Source organism: Macrotis lagotis, chromosome 5 (genome assembly GCF_037893015.1).
Source record: "Macrotis lagotis isolate mMagLag1 chromosome 5, bilby.v1.9.chrom.fasta, whole genome shotgun sequence".
NCBI classification, from domain to species: Eukaryota; Metazoa; Chordata; class Mammalia; order Peramelemorphia; family Peramelidae; genus Macrotis; species Macrotis lagotis.
Window position 1 is genome coordinate 236,727,633 of NC_133662.1, and position 20,922 is coordinate 236,748,554.

The 20,922-nt window shown below is 39.0% G+C and overlaps 1 protein-coding gene across 3 annotated transcripts in view; it reads right to left on the minus strand.

Annotated features, from left to right (window-relative positions):
* Positions 1-299: 299 nt before the first annotated feature.
* The window catches only part of RHOT1 (ras homolog family member T1), a 66,945-nt gene continuing 46,322 nt past the window's right edge, over positions 300-20,922 (minus strand). Inside the window, exons 14-21 of one of the 3 annotated variants that reach the window (XM_074188968.1) lie at positions 18,033-18,133; positions 17,548-17,678; positions 16,859-16,942; positions 14,568-14,687; positions 14,076-14,278; positions 11,229-11,351; positions 2,960-3,103; positions 300-1,489 (exon numbers count right to left, since the gene is read on the minus strand). In XM_074188968.1, coding sequence (XP_074045069.1) covers positions 1,372-1,489; positions 2,960-3,103; positions 11,229-11,351; positions 14,076-14,278; positions 14,568-14,687; positions 16,859-16,942; positions 17,548-17,678; positions 18,033-18,133 — 1,024 coding nt within the window. In that variant the 3' untranslated portion in view covers positions 300-1,371. The remainder of the gene's footprint in view (positions 1,490-2,959; positions 3,104-11,228; positions 11,352-14,075; positions 14,279-14,567; positions 14,688-16,858; positions 16,943-17,547; positions 17,679-18,032; positions 18,134-20,922) is intronic. The other 2 variants (XM_074188969.1, XM_074188970.1) reach the window with 2 other exon arrangements.

Below are 20,922 nucleotides of genomic sequence, written 5' to 3' on the forward strand. Positions count from 1 at the left end.
GATTTTGCTTCCCATAAGAGGTTATGGGGCAGCCAGGTGGATAAAGTATTAGCCTTGGAGTCAGGAAGATATAAGTTCAAATTCTGTATCAGACACCTCCTAGATGTGTGACACTAGGCAAGACACTTAACCTTATTTGTCTCAGTTTCCTCCTCTGTCAAATGAGCTGGAGAAGAAAACGGCAAACCACTCCAGCAACTGTGTCAAAAAAATCCCAAAAGAGATGATGAAGAATCTGACACAACTAAAATGACTAAACAACAACAAAGCGATAGAAGACCCAACATAAAAAAATGAACCACAGGACACATTAGTTATTTATTGAAATACTTTAAAAGGTTGATGATGGAAAAAAATAAGTTTATAGTGAGGGTTTAGATTCATTAGATTTATTCTTTCATTTAAAAAAGTTGCTGTCTATAGGGAGTTCTAACCAGGTATAGAACACATCAGGAAGCATGCAGCTACTGTGATATTCTACAACAGAGCAAGAACTGTGCAGTCCCTTGGCACCATAGATACAGCCAGGACAGGATGATTTACAGATTGGAAGAAATTAAACAGCAATGGTCTTTTGAATTCAAAACATTCATAACGTATAAATTGGCTTCTCCCCCCCATGTGATCTGAAATGGCTTAAAAAATACAACATACTCAAAAATGAAGGAATACCCAACAATTACACTGATTCTTTTGCTCTGTGACTTTCAGAAAGCTTCGCTCCACTCCCAGAGGAGAGCCTCTCATCCAGCTGGGCATGTCAGATTGTACTGAGCCTAAGTGGCTGGTGTGCCAGAGTGAAGCTATACTTAAAATGAAACAAAACTCTATTGGAAAAGTGACACCTAACCTCCACAAAGAGGCAAGTGTGAACTGTGCCTCGTATGTCTCACAGAGCCCCCTCCCACCCAGTCCCCAAAAGCATTATGTCAAATGAATGTGAAATAAATAAGTAATCCATGAGCAAGTACAATTGAGTTAAACTAAAACCTATGATAGTGAGTTCCAATTAAATACTAATAAGATATTATGTGGAAACATCTATGGACAGCATTTCCAGAACTCATTTTTTTCCGGGGAACCACACATCTTGCTGCCTGAGTATGTACATTATTTACAAAACATTCCCTTTTGGCCTCTGCTGCTTGGCCACCTTTCCGTGGCCATTAAATAGAACTTTCCTTTGCAAATGCTAGCCAATACTGCAGACATTGCTACCTTTTAAAATACTCTTATGCAAGAATTACAAATATTAATAAAGTAACTCTGCATATATAAATATCTCAACATTTCTAGCATTATTTAAAGCATTCAGAATGTACATAAAAGTATTGGTTTTTGGTAGGGCCAGTAGCGTAGTTGTTGTTTAAATCATCGCTGTTTCAACAATGCTTTGTACATAGCAAACCCCAAAACTGCAAACACTGTAGCACCAAAACTCGCTCGAAGCCAAAACGTGGAGCTCTTGAGGTCAGCTTGTGTCACGTGCCTGCAGCCAGAAAACAAAAACAGTTTCAAAACAGAGGATTTATTTGAGAACATAGTGCTACATCAGTCAAGAACTTTTAGGGAAGTATTAGGACACTTGTCAGGCTAATCCAAAATTGCTGTTTACTGAAACTTTTCATTAATATAGTTTATGGCAGAAAAGAGATAGTTGCTTAGTAAATAGCTAACATTCTGGAGGAGATGAGGTGTAGTATTTTTTATAATTGTATTCTGCATTTTTCTCTCAAATGAAGAAAGGCCAAAAAGTAAGTTTAAAAAAACTACCCACTATTTTAAATTATCTGCTGTAATTAAAATTTTTTTTTAAAAAAATCTTTGAATGTGATTTTGCTAAATTTGAACAATGGGTAAAATCACCCCACCCCAGGAACCTAAAGATACATTATGTAGCTTAGTGACAAGTGGTAATACTTTTCTAAGAGCAATGATAAATCAAACTTTTGAAATCCTAGTCCCCTTTAAAAAATTTGGAGGAACCCTCCCACACCAAAGGGGAAACAAAAAACACAACCAAACTACTAGTTTACATCACATTGAAAACTTGTATTAGGAAACCAGGTGTTAGTGAAACAGGCAGTGACAACAGTACAAACCAAAGGGCGAAATGTAAGGTGATAGAATGGCTGGATGACATAAAAGAAGCCATGTTATGCATGACAAGGGGAGGACAGCCAAAGACCCCATCTCCCCCATGACCACAAACTAAGCTTGTGAGCATGCTCAGTTAAAACCACTACTGGCCACCCTCAAGAGTCTCAAGTATGACAGCTTACCACAAGGAAGAGAAAGTTTTAAAGCCAAGGTGGGACCAAGGACTTTATTCAAAGTCACCAAAGTTTTAGTGAAGCAAATGCAACTCAAGTGATGTGAGAAACCTATGGATTAAAGGGCCGATGGATATTGCCTAAGCTAGATTATTTTTAGACCTACCAATGTTGAAGAAAGAGATTTTAGATGAAAGTTAAATTTCTACAAGGAATGAGCCATTGAAGTATAAACACATGCAAAAGAGAGTTAATAGCCAAGATATCCATTCCACCCGATGATTTGCCCCTTACCTAGTCACAGATTGCAGAACCACCTTAGTTCCAAACATTTCACTGCTTACTGTAGCTAGGGTGATTCTGCACTCCATGAGCCCCAAGGGCGGGGAGATGGCAACCCAAGCCTCAGAACTCCATGCTTATCAGTACTGCACAGCAGCACCACACTCCAATACTCTCTCTCACACATCAAAAGAAAAGTAAATACCTAGTTTAAAATTATTCCTTATGTGTGTGTTTAAAGAGTAAAATGATAACACAGGTGCATTTCATCTTGCAAGTTAGTTCTCTCAACACACAATATCTTTTTTTTTTTAAATCACTTAAGGAATTAGATATCTGGGTTTCAGTTTTTCCAGTTGGAAAACACCCAGCAGTGTCAAACCAGGGAGCATGGGAAATGTTACCTGGCTTCAAGAAAAACTGGACCGTGAGATGACTCCATGAAGATGGAATCTTCTACAGAACTGACGGCGTGCACCTGGTGAACAATACTGCCTTCGTCGTCGGCTAACAGCGTGGCACCCCACTCAGCTACCTGGGCTCTTAACCTTTGCACATATGCACAGTGGTGGTTCATGGAACAGCTCCACACAGCAAGGGGCTTAACCCCACCCCCCATAACACTAATGTGATGGTTCCTCATCTACGCTGCTCTGTCTCTTTCTACCTACTTTAGACTTTAAACAAACTTACTCTATAACAGGGTTAGCCCATGCAATCAATATTTTGTTAAAAATGACTTTTTAGGCCTGAACAAGCAACTCAAGGGCTTTTGTCCATACTTCCCTAGACGTTCTTACCACACCATCTTCTAACGACAGACCTGAGATACTTGGAGGAAACCACAACCATGTGGCACACCAAGTCCTGATATGTCCTAAGGGACAAATCACCAGACTCTCAACTCTTTTCCCTTTACCTGCAGACTAATTAACCATCACAGAAATACTGTGTATGAAAACAAAACATATTCCAATTAAAATCTGAGTCATTACCTAAAACACACAAGTTTACAATGACTGATGCTTTCACAGTTAGTGGGAGTCTCTAAACCACTCCAAGTCAACACATACATAATTTGAAAAGGGAACATGGGCTACAGCTACATTAGAACCTGGCTTGTAGGGGGTGGGCTTTGAGAGCAGCCAAAGCAATAAGATTTCTCCATTCAGTACTGGGGGTGAGTTTCTTACCCTCTCTGCTTCAGAAGGAGCCTATTCTCTTTGCTGGGATTAATCTCACATTTTTATCAGCTTGGAGAACAGATATTTTTATTTGTTCCTATTTTTTAAATCTTGGGGAGGGAGAGGAAGGAAGAAGAAGGAAGAGGAAGGAAGAAGAGGCCTGTTATCACTATATGAAAAATATAGTCAAAATGATTTCCCAACACAGAATCTCTAATTCTATAAAGATGTTTAATGTAGGTTCCTCTTTGTTGGAGTTATAACAGGGGGCCACTACTAAGGAAAATGTCCATCTTGACTTGACAGCTTAGTTTCATTAGCTTTGCAAAATAGTATTTATCTATTCCCCATAGCACTCTATGTAATACGGATGCACATAATTTACACATGAGAAACATCAACTGCACACACTGCTGAAGTTCAACTCACACAAATACATCCACTTTAACACCACTGGTTTATAGTAATACTTAAGGCAAGCAACCACTTACTCAGAATATATCTCAACATCGTCATCAATGTTATAGCTAATTCTGGGATATGAAAACATACTTAGAAAAATGAAAGCTGTACTATCTAAGCAGTATTTATAACAGAGAAGGTATTTATAAATCTGACAGCACATCTGTAAAGACTCAGTCAACTGACATCACATGAACAAAGAAAAGAGGGATCTAAGAAGTATTAGGGAAGTAGCAAGGTCTGATTCAAGTTTATTTCAAGAGATCTCAAGCCCAAGTACTGGGTTCGTAAAATGGCCACAGTGCTCATCTGCTAGAACAAGCTAAAACCATTCCTCAGTGATCTGAAAGTCTAAATCTTTCACAGGGGCTTCCACCAATCCTCACTGTAGAAGACCTGTCAATATCCGAGTACCCATCTTTTCTACTTCAACTTCCATTTGAAGATCTCCTAATGCTGCTTGCCAGCAGAAGATCAGACAGCTCAGCAATCCTCAGTGGCAAGATCTGATTAGAACATAAATAATGAATTAAGTATGATTAAATGCTTGAAGCAGCTTCTACTTAAGTGAATGGTGTTTATAAAGGCGCCTAAAATACAGGCCTACAAATGTAGTTATGTGTGTGTGTGTGTGTGTGTGTGTGTGTGTGTGTGTGTGCATCACACACACACACATACACATGCACACGTACACATCCCTGCCAAATGGAAAAATTAGCCACAATATATGTTTCTTTTTTCCCTTGTTTTTTGCTTTATAAAACAAATGTAAAGTTTGTTTTAAAATCTGAAAAATATATCTCAAAGGGACTTGATCAGAATTAAAATCTACCCTAGAACCTACAAATTGGGCGGAAAGGTTAATGTTTGTCCTTCATTCTCAAAGACTATGATATCAGGGAGGTGATGCTTTAGCTGGATTTGAGTGAGGGGGCTTTGCTAAGTCACCAGCCTCATTTTCTCCTCCAGAAACATCTGGGTCCAGTGACCAGCTATGAATCAGGACAACTGGAGATAGTTCTGGATGCGAGACAATCAGGGTTAGGTGACTTGCTCAAGGTTACACAGCCAGTAAATGTCAAGTGTCTGAGGCTGGATTTGAACTCTCATCCTCCTGACTCCAAGGCTGGTGCTCCATCCACTGTGCCACCTAGGAGCACTGATCAGTGAAATCCAGTGCTTTATTGTATAGAAAGTTCTTTCTGTACATAAATCCTATGAAATAGGTAAACAAGCATTCCCTCCTTCCATTTTCCAGAGGATAAAGTCAAGGCTCAGGCCTCAGAAGCCTGGTCATGTGATCCTTGAGATGAGCACCTTTTCAAGGATATCACAGTAACTCTCCTGTTTCAAATACATAGGCCACCAATGAGAGTCAAGGAAAGAAGGGAATGTTAAAATGGATAGAAAATAATTAATTTTCCTTGGCATCAAATTTCACAATGGTCATTTCACAATGGGAAGAATTCCCTAGAACCACTTTCTGGAGTTTAACAAAATGACCCCAGGGGTCAAAAGCAGGATGTGAGAATCCAGTTCTTCAGACTCAAAGGCCAGCCTGTCACTCACTCTGCTGTTCAGCCTTGCATAATCAAGTCTTCTAATCAAAAGGAAGTAATTCTCTTAAGTTTTTAGAATGTCCTGCACAGAAATGCTTTTTTGAAATTACATGTTGTCAGGTTTTCTTGACTTCATTTTCCTTTCTCTATTCCTTCTTTGCCATTAAGTATTTTGAATATTCATTTTTAATATAAAAGTTGATCCTGTTCATTCAAGTTGTAGGTCCCACAGCCACAAGGGAAGACAACATTTTGGTGACATGAAATGTTTCATTATTGCTTTTTCTTAAAAATAATTTTAGAATTGACAATGCAAGTACCTAATATGGGTTAGGAGCATCTCATTCTGCAAGCAATCTGCTAACTAAACTTGCCTTAATACTGACACTTTGGGAAAGGAAGGAAAGGCCCAGGAAGGCTTTGCTGGAAATCAGTAGCATTCAGATTTGCAACAGATGGAAGTTACAAAGAAATGCTCTAATATCATCTAAGGACGCCCAAATAGACAGACTAAAAAGAACATCAGAGAAGGTAACCCAGAGCTTGCCAGATAGTTCAACATTCTGATAAACAGATAGATGCTAACAAGAAGATCAAAAAGATGCAATCAGCAGTTACTGACTTTGTACACAAGATTTGGTGTAAAACAGGAGAATACAGTATCAAAGGGGAGCAGCAAAGCCTAACCTAATGTCCTATACAGTGAGCTCCTTGAAGTGCAGTCAGGTACTATCATTTTGCTTTCAAACTAGAACGGAAAGGACAAAGTCCTTTCACACAATCAACCTCCCTAATATGCATAAAACTTAAGGTTCCATAGTCTGTGTCTTCTCTTATCAATCCAACAAACACTTGGGAGGTCCCTCAGAGATTCCAGTAAGTGCTTGTCATTAAAAAAAGACTGTCTTAATTTCAGCATATTTAAACACAAGTAAGTCTCCTGTAAGGTAGCAGCAAAAGAGATGTGTGGAAAAACTTTGTCCCAATGCTGTGTTAAGAGAGCATGGACTCAGTAATAAACATCTTAATGAATGAAGATATGCAACATAACTTGCAAGCTTATAGATGACTAATAAAAAGCTCTCCTGAGAAACCATATTTTATTAATATGCTAGTCCATGGACATTCAATTTCTAGGGATCCTTCATCACGGAATAACTCAAGGTTTGAAAATGGGAAGATCTCTTCTAAAAATGGATGTGGATAGAAATGACAGGATCTGAAGAAAGAACAGGGTACCCTGAAAACTACAGTATTTGGACCATTAACCAATTTTGAAAATTCCTGCTTCAGTGATATTTCTGATTTTAAAGATCTTGCTAAGCTTTCTAATGGGCATGAGTACAAGTCACGGATGGAAAGGTACAATCATGTCCTACCTGAAGATTAAAGAGAAGGTAAATAAGAACTTTGTCACCAGAATAAAATGCTGTTCTCATGGTATATAAACAAAGATCCAATGATTTGATTAAATCAATGCAAATAATTAAAATGAAATGTAAGAAATATAATTCTAAAACAAAACTGGGAAACAAGTAAGCCACAAAGCAAAGTCTCCAAATAGAAGATTCTTTGATGAACATGTGGCTAAAATAAATGGGAGGATTCTACACAGAAATGGATGTGAGACATGTACAAAGAAAAGCTGTAAAAAGTGACCCAAGCAGCAGATGAGTGCTAATGAATGCCTACAGGAAATAAGAAATTAAAATTATTTAACACCCTACATTACTAACAATTCTCATGCACAGTATGGGAGTATATGAGTTTGGAAGGAGCCCCACTAAAAAAAGGGCCTTGGGCAGTTCAAACAAGTGATATAATTTGCATTTAATATAAAATAATTTTGACTCTTTATGTTAAAAAAATCAAGAATCTGGAAACTTTTTCATGAAGGATTAGTTATAATCACCAAGTATAAAATACAAATAGAATATAGTTTCACTTTTCCAATTAAGATAGCTTTCATCATGGAAAAGTACAGAAAGCATAGAAGAAACAAACATATATTAAGTGCCTACTGCATGCTGGACACTGTGCTAAGTTCATCACAAATATTATCCCTTAGAGTCTCAAAATATCCTTATAAGGTAGATACTGCTATTATCACCATTTTACACTTGGGAAACTGAGGCAAAGAGAAAAGTCTTGATGATAGGTTAACAATTTCTTTTTATCATCAAGTAAAAAAGATAAACCTTGCTTAAGAGCAAGACTTATATGATTTTTCCTTTAAAAGGAGTTCAATAAACATGATTATATTTGCATCTTCAGTTCTGTGTGTAGAATACAACATAAACTCAGTTAAACAGAATCAAGAGATTTTAAAAAAATAATCAAAACAATTAATAGTTAAGCTCCTATCCTAGGGAATGAAATTAGGAAAACAACAGGTATCAATGCTACTGAACAAATAAAGGGCTGTTAAGAAACAAACCCTAAAAGAGACTAGCTGGTATGATTCCATTGGATCATTTTCTCTTTCTAAACTGTCAGCAGTTAATTTTTCAGTATCTATTTTCATGTCAGAGATAAAATTCTGTTGTTATTGGCAGTTATTAAGCTACTTCCCATTTATATATGGATGCAGTTAAAGTACCTAAGATTGTTCCAAGGATACAAAGCAGTCCACTGAATGCTAACAGAGTATTTCTTGTATATCCTACCTCCTCAGAGTTGCAGTTTAGGTCAAACAGACTGGCCTCAAGTCTAACATTATGGCCATCAAATTAACACGGGCAAAAAAAATATAAATATATGATAAAGATAAAAAAGATAGTACATATTTCACAAAGCACCCTATGAGATACCCCCCCAATCTGCAATTAAAAAAAAGTCACCAGGGATGCCTAAAAGGGATCATCAGAAAGAACAGTGTTATGTAATAGAAAGAACACTCAAATTGGGTTGAAAGATTTGAATTCTAGTCACAACTCTAACCCTAAAAAGCTATGTGTCTTATTAGCTTTGTGGTTAAGTCATAATAACCTCTGGGTCTCAATTTCCTAATGTGTAAAATGAAGGGATTGGATATAGAAATACAGCTCCTTTTCAGCTCTAAAATTCTCTAAGTCTATGGGTTTGGGAGCAATAACTATTAGGAGCCCATGCAGATTCACCTAAGAAAATATCATGCCCAATCAACTTCATTTCCTTTTTTATATAGAATCACAAGATTGGTACATCTTGCAATTTACAAATTAGCAAATAGATTTCAGTGAACAGATAACATGCCCCCCACACACACCCTTACAGAGATGAGATGAAACCCTCATAGAGGGAGATTCACAGCTGGCAGCCCAAAGAGGACTGAGTGGGTTCTCTTCCAGAGAAACATCTAGAAATGTTTCTTCTAGTGGAGTCTTACTAGAGGTAATTTAGGTTTTATAAATCCAACGCTTTCAGCAACAGTTTGAATGTAGACATAAGAGGAAGTCTTATAAAATTTGCAAATGACAAAAAACTAGGAGGTATGACTAATAAAAACAGACTACATATTCAAAATAATTTCAACAGAGTAATGGATCAAACCCAAATTGAAACTTAACAGAGATAGATTTAAAAAAAAAAAAGATTATCTAAAATAGTCCGGGGAGACATGGTTTGGGAGTAGATCCCATGAAGATGAATTGGGAATTTTAACTGATCACACTTAGGAAGAGCCAACAGTGAGACACAGCTTTTTAAAAAACTAACATCATTAATAGTCTATGTAGACAGTAGACAGATTAGAGTAAGTATTAAATTGTGTGTGTGGGTCACGCTACACTTGGAGAGTATGCTTAGGCCTAGGTGTAACATCTTAAAAGAAACACTACCAAACCAGACAGTGGTCATAGGCAAAGGATAGAGAAGAGTCCAGAAAGGATTTCATCTGAAGCATGGAAATGGGGCTATTTAGCCTAGAGAAGAAAAGATTAAAGGAACAAATGATAACCATCTTCAAATTCTCAAGAATAAAAATGCCCCCTCACAAAAAAATTTTTTGTAAACAGATAGCAAAAGAGAGAGGACTAATTGATGAAATTGCAGAGATGGAATAAGAAAAAAAATTATTCCAACAAGGAGTTACTGGATTATTTAGTGGCATGACTATTTTAAAAGGTTCCCATTATTAGATGTGGCCAGTGGAGACCAAATAATCTTCTCTGGAGGATGCTATATTAGCGATTCTTGTTCTAAATGAAAGCATGATTTGTAATGAGTCTATGAATATGGAGCTACTAGGTGAGAGAATTATTTAGATTGAGCTGTCATTCTTTTACTAAAACAATAGAATAGTTTCCATATGGGTAATTTTATAAAGGTGTCACAAAAAAGTAATAAGATGGATTTTAAAAAAAAAAACAACTGAATTTTTACAAGCCAATAACATTTTACCAGCTACCATGATCTGAACCACTTCTGGATCTTCTATTTTGGAATTGCCTTTAAAGCCAGTTTACAAGCTACACTAGAAATCAAGTGGTCATCATATCTCATTCTTTATTACTCAGCTAGATTGCAATTTTATTTTCCAGGCTTGATTCTGAACAACATCTGAATGTATAAAAAATAAAATAAAATCTATCATCAAAGGACAAAGATTTACCAGCACAAAGTATAATCTAAAAAATGCCTTAGGCCTAAAGATTCCAAAAGAGGGTTTCCAATTATAAATTTCTTATCCCTGGCAATGCTGCTGAAGCAAATGTAAAAACTTTCAGACTGACTGTACTGAAGGAGACAAGATTATTTGGAATTATTTGGAAGTTCTATTCTGTGAAACAATCCAGTCGCATTACTTTATAGTCACACCTCTCATGTGCCAGAAGACATAACTCCCCCAAAGTGGTCTTGTTGACTTGGAAATCCCTTTCCCATATTGCTTCTAGGTCCTTAATAGAGGTGATGTGGGATGCTATGATGCTTGGAAGTCAAAGTCAATCAGTTAGCTTCAAGAATGGAGATTATTTAAGAAGCTACAGTTTTCTCACAACACATCGACTAGTTTAGACAAATCTAATATGCGGTGAACATTAGTAACAAATTATCATTTGGATACTGTTTTAACTTGTCTGAATAATCTCAATGCAATAAAATATCATCTACCACTATGATCTTTGTACTCCAAGTGTCTTCCCTTCCTACATTTCTAATATATTTCTACTTCAGTGTTTTTATTATCACTCTATATTAAAAAATAAAAACATCAGCCTCCTTAACACCAAACCCCAAATCTTCCTTACTCAATCCTTCACAGCATCCCCAAATCCAATTTTCAGAAATTACTGAGGATGGTCATAAATCCTAAGGACAAACCACCATTCAGCACAGTGAGTGTTGGAGTGCCAACTAGCAGCATTTTAAGACTAGTCTCCTGACCAGGGTGGCTACATACTGAAAACCTGCATTAAAAAGCAACGTATGTACTTTGTTGTGTTGGTATTTTAATAGAATGCCCGGCAGGCAGTAAATAAAGCGAGGACCTGGTAAGAACTGCCGTGAAGAGTTTGTTCTTTACAGATTGCAGCAAGTCTGAGTTGAGGAAGCTCTGACAGATGCAGAATGTACACCTGTTGCAGGTGCACAGACAGCGTAACCGGGCATGGCTGCGAAAACACACAGAAGGACATAGTTGAGTTCTTACTCACCAACGAGGCACCGCGGGGCTGTGCCAATGTTTGCTGTTGTTGTTGTTTTAAAGAGACTAAGGCATCAGCAACACTTAGAGAGGAAAGGGGCAGCTAAGGGCGGACTAAAGCTGTGCAGAGCAGGAGGCTCCCTGAGGCCCCCAGATGGGCCACAACACCTGGGAGAAGGTCTAAGGGCACAGGTCAAACCTTGTGCTTTTGGGGAGGGTAGTGGGAAGTAATTATTACTGCAGGATTTTTAGTATCTGCACAGCATTAGATGGCACCCTCATCAGAATTGGAAAAACAAAAAGAAAAAACAATTCGCCAACAGGACAAAGTTTTGTTTGCATTTAAAATAATCTCCACTCCCCCCTCCCCTAGCACACACACACACACATGCTGGAAAACCAGGAAGGAGTAAGAGCTGCTGGTGAATAAAAGACAACAAAAGACAAGTCTATCCACTTCCAGAGAGGCAGGAGTTCCACTCCCACCTCCCTCAATTTATCAGCACTTTGGGTCCCAAAGGAAACCAAAGGGCTTCCTAAACTGCCTGGAGCCCCATGGTGGGGTCATGGTGCTCTCCCCTGAAGTCTGGGAGCTGCTGGGCCTGGCAGGAGGGATTGGGGCTCTAGCTATGGAATGAGGGTCAATAGAGAACCCAACTGGAATCAGAAAGGGAATTAATTTGGGGGCCTTTCAAGGGGAAGGGAACAATTTAGCAGTCTTGGGGCATTGCAGCTCAACCCACATGACCAAGGGCCAAAGCTGCTCTTTAATAGTGGCCAGGTGGTCACATCCAGTCCGCATGCAATACCCGGACAGGTCCCCACATACGCCCACAGAAGCAGGGTCCCTATGGAATCAAGCAACTAGCACATCTGGCAACTTCTGAGCATCGCCAGAGGCTTCTCAGCCGGACAACACGGCGGCTGCACTGGTGAGAGCTGAGGAGGGTCATGGCAGATGGTGGTGGGATGGTTAAGGAAGATTAGCAATATCCCATAGAGAAAAATTTTTTGTTAAGTTTCATTAAGAACCAAAACATTCCTTTTAAAAACATGACTTGTGAGGATGAGCACATCACTGCTACTGAAGCCATTACCAGCTGTCATACTGGAATCCATCTGTTACCTTACAAATTGAATCTAAGGCTTAAACACACAGAAAGCTCCATCTACCAAGAAAGGCAGGATGCAAAGCGTGCTTAGCAACAGAAAGACACTTCAGAAGGAGGAGTTTCAGATCAACCCCAGAACGAGCCTCAATGTGTGTACATTTTTCAAATATACATGTGTATACATATGCATGCATGCAACACATGAGTGCATGTGACATTTCAAATCTACACAAGACACTAAAACATGTTAAAAGCATACATTGTAAAAAAGACACAAGACACCAAGCAATAAGCTCTCCCAAGCAGTGTGTTTCTATATGATTATGATATATTAAAAAATATGAGAAAAAAGAACATTTGGCAATCCTGAAAGAAAATATCAATAAAACCCCTGGGAAATTATAAGGAAAAAATAACTTAGAAGTAATCTCTTTTTTTAGATAGACTCAGTTTTTCTCAAATTCTCTGTTCTATCAATGTTGCTGATGTTTTATAGAGTCTGTCTCGGCAGTTATATATACGTGTGTGTGTGTTTTAAAGCAGTAATACCATATGAATCATACAAGGACAAGCAATCACTAGGTTTATACTTCTAGGAATGACTCTTCATCCCAATAGGAAGTAGTTAGAATTTTATGGTATTATGACTTTTTTGTTTTTTGTTTTAAGGCATCAGGGGAACAGCAGAAAAGCCAACTATTTGACTTTTAAAATCCATATTATGCTAAAGTTCTGAAATGATTCTTTTAAAAGGAAAATAAAACAAGTCTAGTTAACAGAAATGTTTGATTATTATTCTTCATCTTATTTCATTTTTTCAAAAGAAGAAAATGTCAAGATCTATATGTTAAATAAGATGTATATAAATAGTGAATTTTCCCCTTTAAACCCCTAAGAAACACACTGCCTGAAAAATGGGATTTTGTTGCAAAACAGAATGTAAATGTAAATCTACATATACAGTACTAGCAAAATACTTTTCAGTCATGCATTTTAAGACAATTCTGTGCATGTGTTTATATACACATATGTATCAGTATATCATAAATGTACATCAAATTGTGGCTCACAGCCATGAATAGAGAGCATTTATTCAGCTCAAATTCCCTCTACATGAAGTTTTTCAGCTTAAAAAATTGAACTTTCTCTTGCCTTCTCTTCCCTCATCTTCACTGACAATTAACCACCAGTAGGAGAGAAATTCATCTGAAGAAAGGACATAAAAAACATGCCAATCCCCCCCCCCACACACACACACTGGTTAAAAACCAAAGAATCATTTTGGTTTGTCTGGTGATGTCTTAAAGGTACGATTAAAAACCAAACCAAACCTTATATATTGCAGTAGTCTTTGCTTTTAAAACAAGGGTTGCTTTTGAGTGGATTACTTAATTTTTGACAAATAATATACCTTCTCAGATGAAACAATATTCTCTGTGATTTTACTTTCTCCCTGAAAGATCTCTCTTTCTGTTGCTAAATCACTTCAGTGTGGCAGCGTTCCAATCTCATGGTTGACCATGACATGCAGTGTCCCTGTGACCCATGAAGCCTGCCAATAAGAGAGAGCAAGTACTTACGGATACATGGCCATTGTTGTCAACTTAACAAAGATATCCTTACTCGGTGCATCAGCAGTATTGCAAGTGAAGGCTTGTGGTGGAGGCATTTTGTGTTTCCTGCAAAAGTCACTGGGTGAAATGCTATATTCTTGTCGAATTTCATGTAGGTCTGACTTTGCAGCTACAATTAAGCAGGGTATTCTACTGTCCATGAAGTGTTGCTGTGCAAAGAAAAAAAAAGGAAAAAACTCTCAAAATCATGGCTACTTAGCATCGGTCTATGAAGGGTAAATTTTTTTTCTCTTTTAAATTGGGAAGGCATCATTAGCTTCCAAAGGATTAGCAGAAAGAATCACAATACAAAGCCTTGTGTTGTTTAAGCCATTTTTAGGCTACAAATAGGATCTGAATTGTCTTTCTTTAATCTAGGAAATACAATGAATCTATCATGATACTTTAGGCTCACTAAAGTTTTGTTAAATTTGATAACAGAATACAACAGTTACAAACCTTAAAAATTCTGGCACAATATTCAAAGGACTTTGGATTACTGACGTCATACACTAGACACACAGCATCACATATGATCTCAGCCTCAGTCAAGAATTCAGACTCAGAGATGTCATGCAACTTGAAAGGAAAAAGAACAATCAATGCAAACACCAGGAAACAGATGACTGTTCACTGTAAACTTCAAACGATGTTTCTACATGTGAAATGGCCACTAAGGGCGCCCTAGAGCACCAAGTGGGGAATCAAGAGGGGGCCTGGACCAAGTCCCCCAGGCTCATCTGGGGGCTTCAGTGCTTTCATCTGAAAACTGGCATGATCACAGTGCCTTCCTTCCTGGGCTGTTGTGAGAATCAAATGATCCACCATTTGTAACATACCTTCAAGTGGTATGTATGTGTATGTCTGTCTGGATGTACATGTGCATGTTTTTGTGTGTGTGTGTATGGTATGTGCCTGGATGTGTGTGTCTCTGGGTGTGTGTGTGAATGTTTTTGTGTATCTGTCTAGATTTGTGTGTGTGAATGAAGGTGTCTATGTGAATGTGTATTGGGGTGTGTGTATGAGGGTGTGTGTGTGCTGGTGTGTGTGTGTGTGTGTGTGTGTGTGTGTGTGTGTGTGTGTGGTATGTGTCTGGATGTGTGTGTGTCTGTAACCATGTGTGTGCTGGTGTGTATATATTTGTGTATCTGTCTGGATATGGTGTGTGAGAGTCTGTCTATGTGATTGTGTGTTGGGGTTCATGTCTGGATGTGTGTATGTTTGAGAAAAATCATCCCTATTCATCTGCTCTTTGAGCTTTGTTCTGAAAACAGTCATGCTCCCCACTTCCTAGGATGTTTTTACAAATAGGACTGTGGGTGAGGGTCCCCTCCCTGCACAGGAAGTCTGTGTAGGCACAGTTGGGGAGAAGATCGGCTAACTTTCTCCAGGTCCCACAGGAATCCCTGTCTGCAGGAGGACAGCCCAGACAGAGTTATACAAGAGCCTTGACCACCCATGACTGGGCTTTCTCTTCTCCCACCCTTCGTGGTCTCTGGCCAAGGAGCAGCACTACCAGTCATGCTCTTGTCAGGAGAGATGAATGTTAAGACTTGTCCAATTGGAAAAAGGTCCTTAAACTTTGAAAAGGTCTAAAAACTACTTTATGCTGATGAGAGAGGAACAAAGAGGAATTTTTTAAAAAAAGCAAAAACCATAAATCCTCCTTTGGAGGATTTAATCTGGTAGACCCTAGGAATTTAAATTCAATTCGGTCATTTTATTGGCAAACTAAAAATAGATTCTTATATCTCAAGAATGCCCTTTTGGGTCCTCCTCTCCCTTTATTCACTAAACTATTCTTACACAAATTGGATTAAGCTCTCTAATGGGATTCTAGATAAAGCCTTGGTAATTGTACTATTCATTTCTTGTTAGCATGGTATGAAATAATGGCTCTTTCAAAAATAGCAATGGAATTTGTTTATTTGTTTAATCTGGACCTGCAATTCACTGTTTGGAGCTCTTGGGATGGAAATTCCCTTCCCCATGCAGTATGGCAGTTCCCCCAAAATTAGGTGGGAAATTATGGAAGCCCTGAGGAGTCAGTGACTTGCTCAAACTCACACTGGGAGTGACTCCTGCCCAGGTAGGGACCCAACTGACCACCACTGCCTCTCCGAGATAGTATTGTAGATAGTCAGTATGAAGGAACAAGGGCAGGAAGTAAGAGGGTGACCTGGTGGTCATTTCCAGAGTCTCACAAATTAGAGGAGTAGAGGAGCTGATGGAACCTGTCCCGTGGATTGACTAAGGCCACAACCTGGAAGGACCTGCTGAATGAGGGAGGGCCGTGGGTCCGGCCACCTGCCCTTGGTTTTCCAGACATGTAGTCAAGAGCAGCAAACATCAGCAAATATGCCAATGAACCAACCCTCAGATATGGCTGATCACTTTGAGCTGATGGAGCCACCTTAATAAACTTACCTAAGGCAGCAACAGTAAATGTTAGTCCATCCCCTACCACCAAAACCCTATAAAATTGATTCCCCAAACTCCTGTTCCCCACACTTCATCCATGACTGGTCAGGCTGCCCAAGGACCTGCAATGGTTATGTCAACGCACTTCCCCACCCCCTCCTGCTGCCTGCTTCCCTCTCCCACTCCTCCCACCCCCCATCCCCAGACCTTCTGCCTGCCTCAAAGGGCGTATTGATCCTTAGTCACAACTAACTATTCCATACTTAACTGTACAACCAGCAATGCACAAAGGGAAATAAATTCATCTTCGTGGACACAAAATTTCTTACCAACAAGTATTTCTCTTGTCCATATACATAAACAGTATTAATTGCATAATAAGATTTATGGTCATCTCGAATGTGTTTTTGCCTCTGAAAGAGAACAGAAATCTTTTATTATTTACAATATGAAATCATGCCAATAAATTTCTACCAACAAAGCATAGTATTATAACTAAAAGGGCTTCTCTCTTCTACACTATTTACTACTTAGCAAAGAGGAAAATTAGGTTGGTTCCTACATTAGTGAGTTATCAACATTTAAGGGGGGGGGAGACTTGTTTCTGTATCTGCTGTGACTCATAATGTTCTACATAAATAAAGCAACAGCTGAAAATGAGGCAAAATCAATTCCTGAAAATGCCAATTCCAGAGTCGCCTTCCAGCCCAAAGGCCCCAGTCTTAGAAGGTCCTTTCAGTATAAAACATTTAGAAGGATGAAAGACTCAATGGGGGTGAGCACACTGCCAGCTGCTCATCATATGTGAGATCTGGAATAAGCAGGAAGACAAATGCCGGAGACAATCAGGGCAAATACAGAACTTGACTCTAATAATGCTTCACACAATACTTCATTCTTAATACACATGTCACTGAGTTTCATTAAATCCTGATCTACCAAATATAACAGTATGAAAAGGTCAATAAAAGCAAAAGCATCCATCATTTTATTAAATTTCTCAAAGTTTTAAACTCACCATTAAGTTTCTTCCAAGTAGAGCCTGAAGAACTCCACTTTTCCCACAACCTTTCATCCCAATAACGTTACATCTAAACACATTTCTTTGAGTTTGCTTCTTCTGAAGATCTATCTTTTTATCTCTTGTTACTAAATAAACAAACAGAAACAGACATGATGGACCATTTCTCAGCCTCTATTTTGTTTTCAGTAAAACAGGAGGTATGTGGACACTCATCCACTTTAAGAAATATGTGCACTTAAGATACAGAATCTATTAAAAAAAATACCTTATAAAATAAACAAATCCCAATGACCAAAATATGAACCAAAGAAAACAACTTTTGATCCCCTTCTGCTCTCTGGATTACAAAGAAATTATCATAACAAGCAAATGGAAGAAAATATACTAGAGCTAATGTGTGGGAAGAACAATAAAGACCAATTTATTTTAATTCTTTGGTATTTATCAATTAGACATAATAAAAAAATTCACATAATTACCTGTAATAGCAGAAGCTTGAGACTCCTGTTCAGTCAATATTGAATAGCCTAGATAGCCCAAATACTCCAGGCACCGCTGTACATCTAAATAGGTTGTAAGCCTATGAAAAGGAAGATGACAGAAACAGTGAATACCTTCTAAAGGAACATCTGCAGACACAGAGCTCTCACAACTTAAGAATGGAATCATCCCTTCCAGACACAGAAGGTCACTGGCCCAGAGGCAGGAGACTCTGGCATCTTAAGGACCCCTTGGCTCCACCACTTCTAGGCAGGACTTGATTTGGGGCACAACACACAAGCTCAGGGATAATCAACTCTGAAATCATTGTGAAAAAAAATGAGTTTCAGCATAATTTTCTTTTCAGTTGTCTATCTGTTGGAGTTGTTATTATTCCTAACTCTTGGATGAGGAAACTCCTCTGACAACAGAATCTTTCTCTGAGAGGATGTGTCAGAGGAAAGACTTGAACCCAAATCTTCCTGGCTTAAGGACCAGATCTCTGACCGTTTTACCAGCAATTCTTCACCTTTTTTTTGAATCATGGAACCTTTATCAGTTTAGTGAAGCCTATGGCCCTCTTCTTAGGAATATGATTTCTTGCCTACAGTCATAATTGAAGGAAATGCTAAATTTTAGTTAGATGACAGTGACACTATAGAGCCCATTTTAAGAATCAATACACTGTATCAGGTAGCTGCTCTCTCTAAACAGTCTTATAAAAGGGTATATTTTAGGTTGGAAATGAAAATGAAGTAAATAGCTGTCTATTATTAAAAAAAATACCTTATAAAATAAACAAATCCCAATGACCAAAATATGAACCAAAGAAAACAACTTTTGATCCCCTTCTGCTCTCTGGATTACAAAGAAATTATCATAACAAGCAAATGGAAGAAAATATACTAGAGCTAATGTGTGGGAAGAACAATAAAGACCAATTTATTTTAATTCTTTGGTATTTATCAATTAGACATAATAAAAAACTTGAACTCTTGCTGAAAATAAGCAGGCCAAGAGGAGCACAGCTATCAGAAGACCTAGATTTGAAGCTAGCAAAGGCCTTAGAATGCTCCAGTCCCTCTCACCCAAATCCTCAATGTGGTAGGTGAAGAAGCTGAAAAGCCAAGAGGTTAAATAACTTGCCAGATCAGCCAACCAGCATGTGGGATCTCCTACCCAAGTCTTCCTGACTCCAAGCCAACATCCCTTCTCTCTGATGCCTCTCCATGTGACAGAGAGAGCTTTCATGAAGTCACCGCAAAGTCTGCTTCCTGTCTGAGGGGACAAGCATCCAGAGAAGACGCTCCTCAAGGGCCATGTCTACTTCTTATGCATAGTGGGCAGCTGAACATTTAAGTGTGATCATGAAGATAGGAGGTACAGTGGATAGTCAGGAAAACTCCCCTTCCTGAGTTCAAATCTGGTATCAAGGGCAACAAGAGATTGGGTGGTTTGCCCAGGATCTCAGCCAATTAGGGGTCAGTGTGGCCTTTCTCCAGTCTTGGGAGGCTGGGTCTTTATCTATCCACTCTCTTACTCATCTGTAAAGTAAGGAAAAACTGGCTGGTTTCTCATAAAGTTGTGGTGGAGGATCCCAGAGGCCAGTGAGTCCAATCTCTCTTTCATTTCAGAGTTGAGCAAACTGTCCAAACCGAAAAGTCTGCTTTATAAATAGAGGGTGTTGACAGTAAAGAAACTAGCAACAAGAATGCATCAATACAGAAGTTTATCAAATGCCCCAAAACAAGCCTTCAGGCAAGGAAAGTAGGACTTTCTTATATTAGAAGAACAAGGCCTCTAGGAACATTAGAGAATGCAGATTCAGGTGCCTCTGAGCATCCCAGGGACAAAAGCAAACCGACCAAAGTAACAATGGGACCCATATTTATTTTCAGTAATAGAAAGCACACACAGAATGAGAAGAAATCTGGGTTCAGACACCACTTCAGACACTCTGGGCAAGTCAATCAACCTCCATGAGGCTTTAGTTTCTTTATCTGTAAAATGGAAGAGACACATCCTGCATTATCTGCCTCAGAGACATGTTGTGAGGATCAAATAAAAGAATGGTTGTCAAGTATTCTGGAAACTCTAAGTGCTAAACACAAGTCAACAATTACCACTGCACCTAAAACAGGATCTTTCTGTAAGGCTAACATGGAAAAATCCATAAAAGGCGATGGTGCTTTTGCTTTCAAATGACAGTCGCATTGGTTCAACATGGACACCCAAAACTACTGCCCAGTTCAGTTTACACATTAGTCAAAAGGACCATTTCCTGTTGATGCTCCTCTCTGATATGTGCTCCCTTTGGTGTCCCTCTAACTGGCCTGTGGCTGGTTTTCCACACCCCCTGCTCAGGCTCTCCTGCTCAGCTCCAGGGGATTCCCCTCTCCTCCCCACTGAGGGCTTAGGCAGACCCTTGAATGCCCTTCCAATTAGTTGTGTCCAGAGCCTTGTTGCATAAGGCCTGGCCCATGGGAAGCATTTAGATTGGGTTTCCTGACTCTGCTCCCTGATCCCAGGAGTAGAAGGAATCGCAGATCCAGAGCAGCCACAGTCACCCCATCAGCACAGAGCCCTAGTGGCCCCTGCTGGTCTCAATGTCACAGGAAAGAGGCTCTTCCTGGCCTGGATGTGGCCCAGGGAACTGAGGAGCAGAGTTCAGATTGAGCTCCTATGCTCACCAGCTGCATGACCCTGCGCAAGTCACTTCACCTCTGATGCTGGCGACAAGGATTCCCAGAAGGCTGTGATCAACCCTCCAGGGTCCTGGCCAGACTCAATGAACATGAAACGATGCTCACTTTGGTACAGAGCTTACACATATCTTTGACTTGAGCAGTGTCACAAGTCTTGAGACAAGGATTTGAACTCAATTGCCCA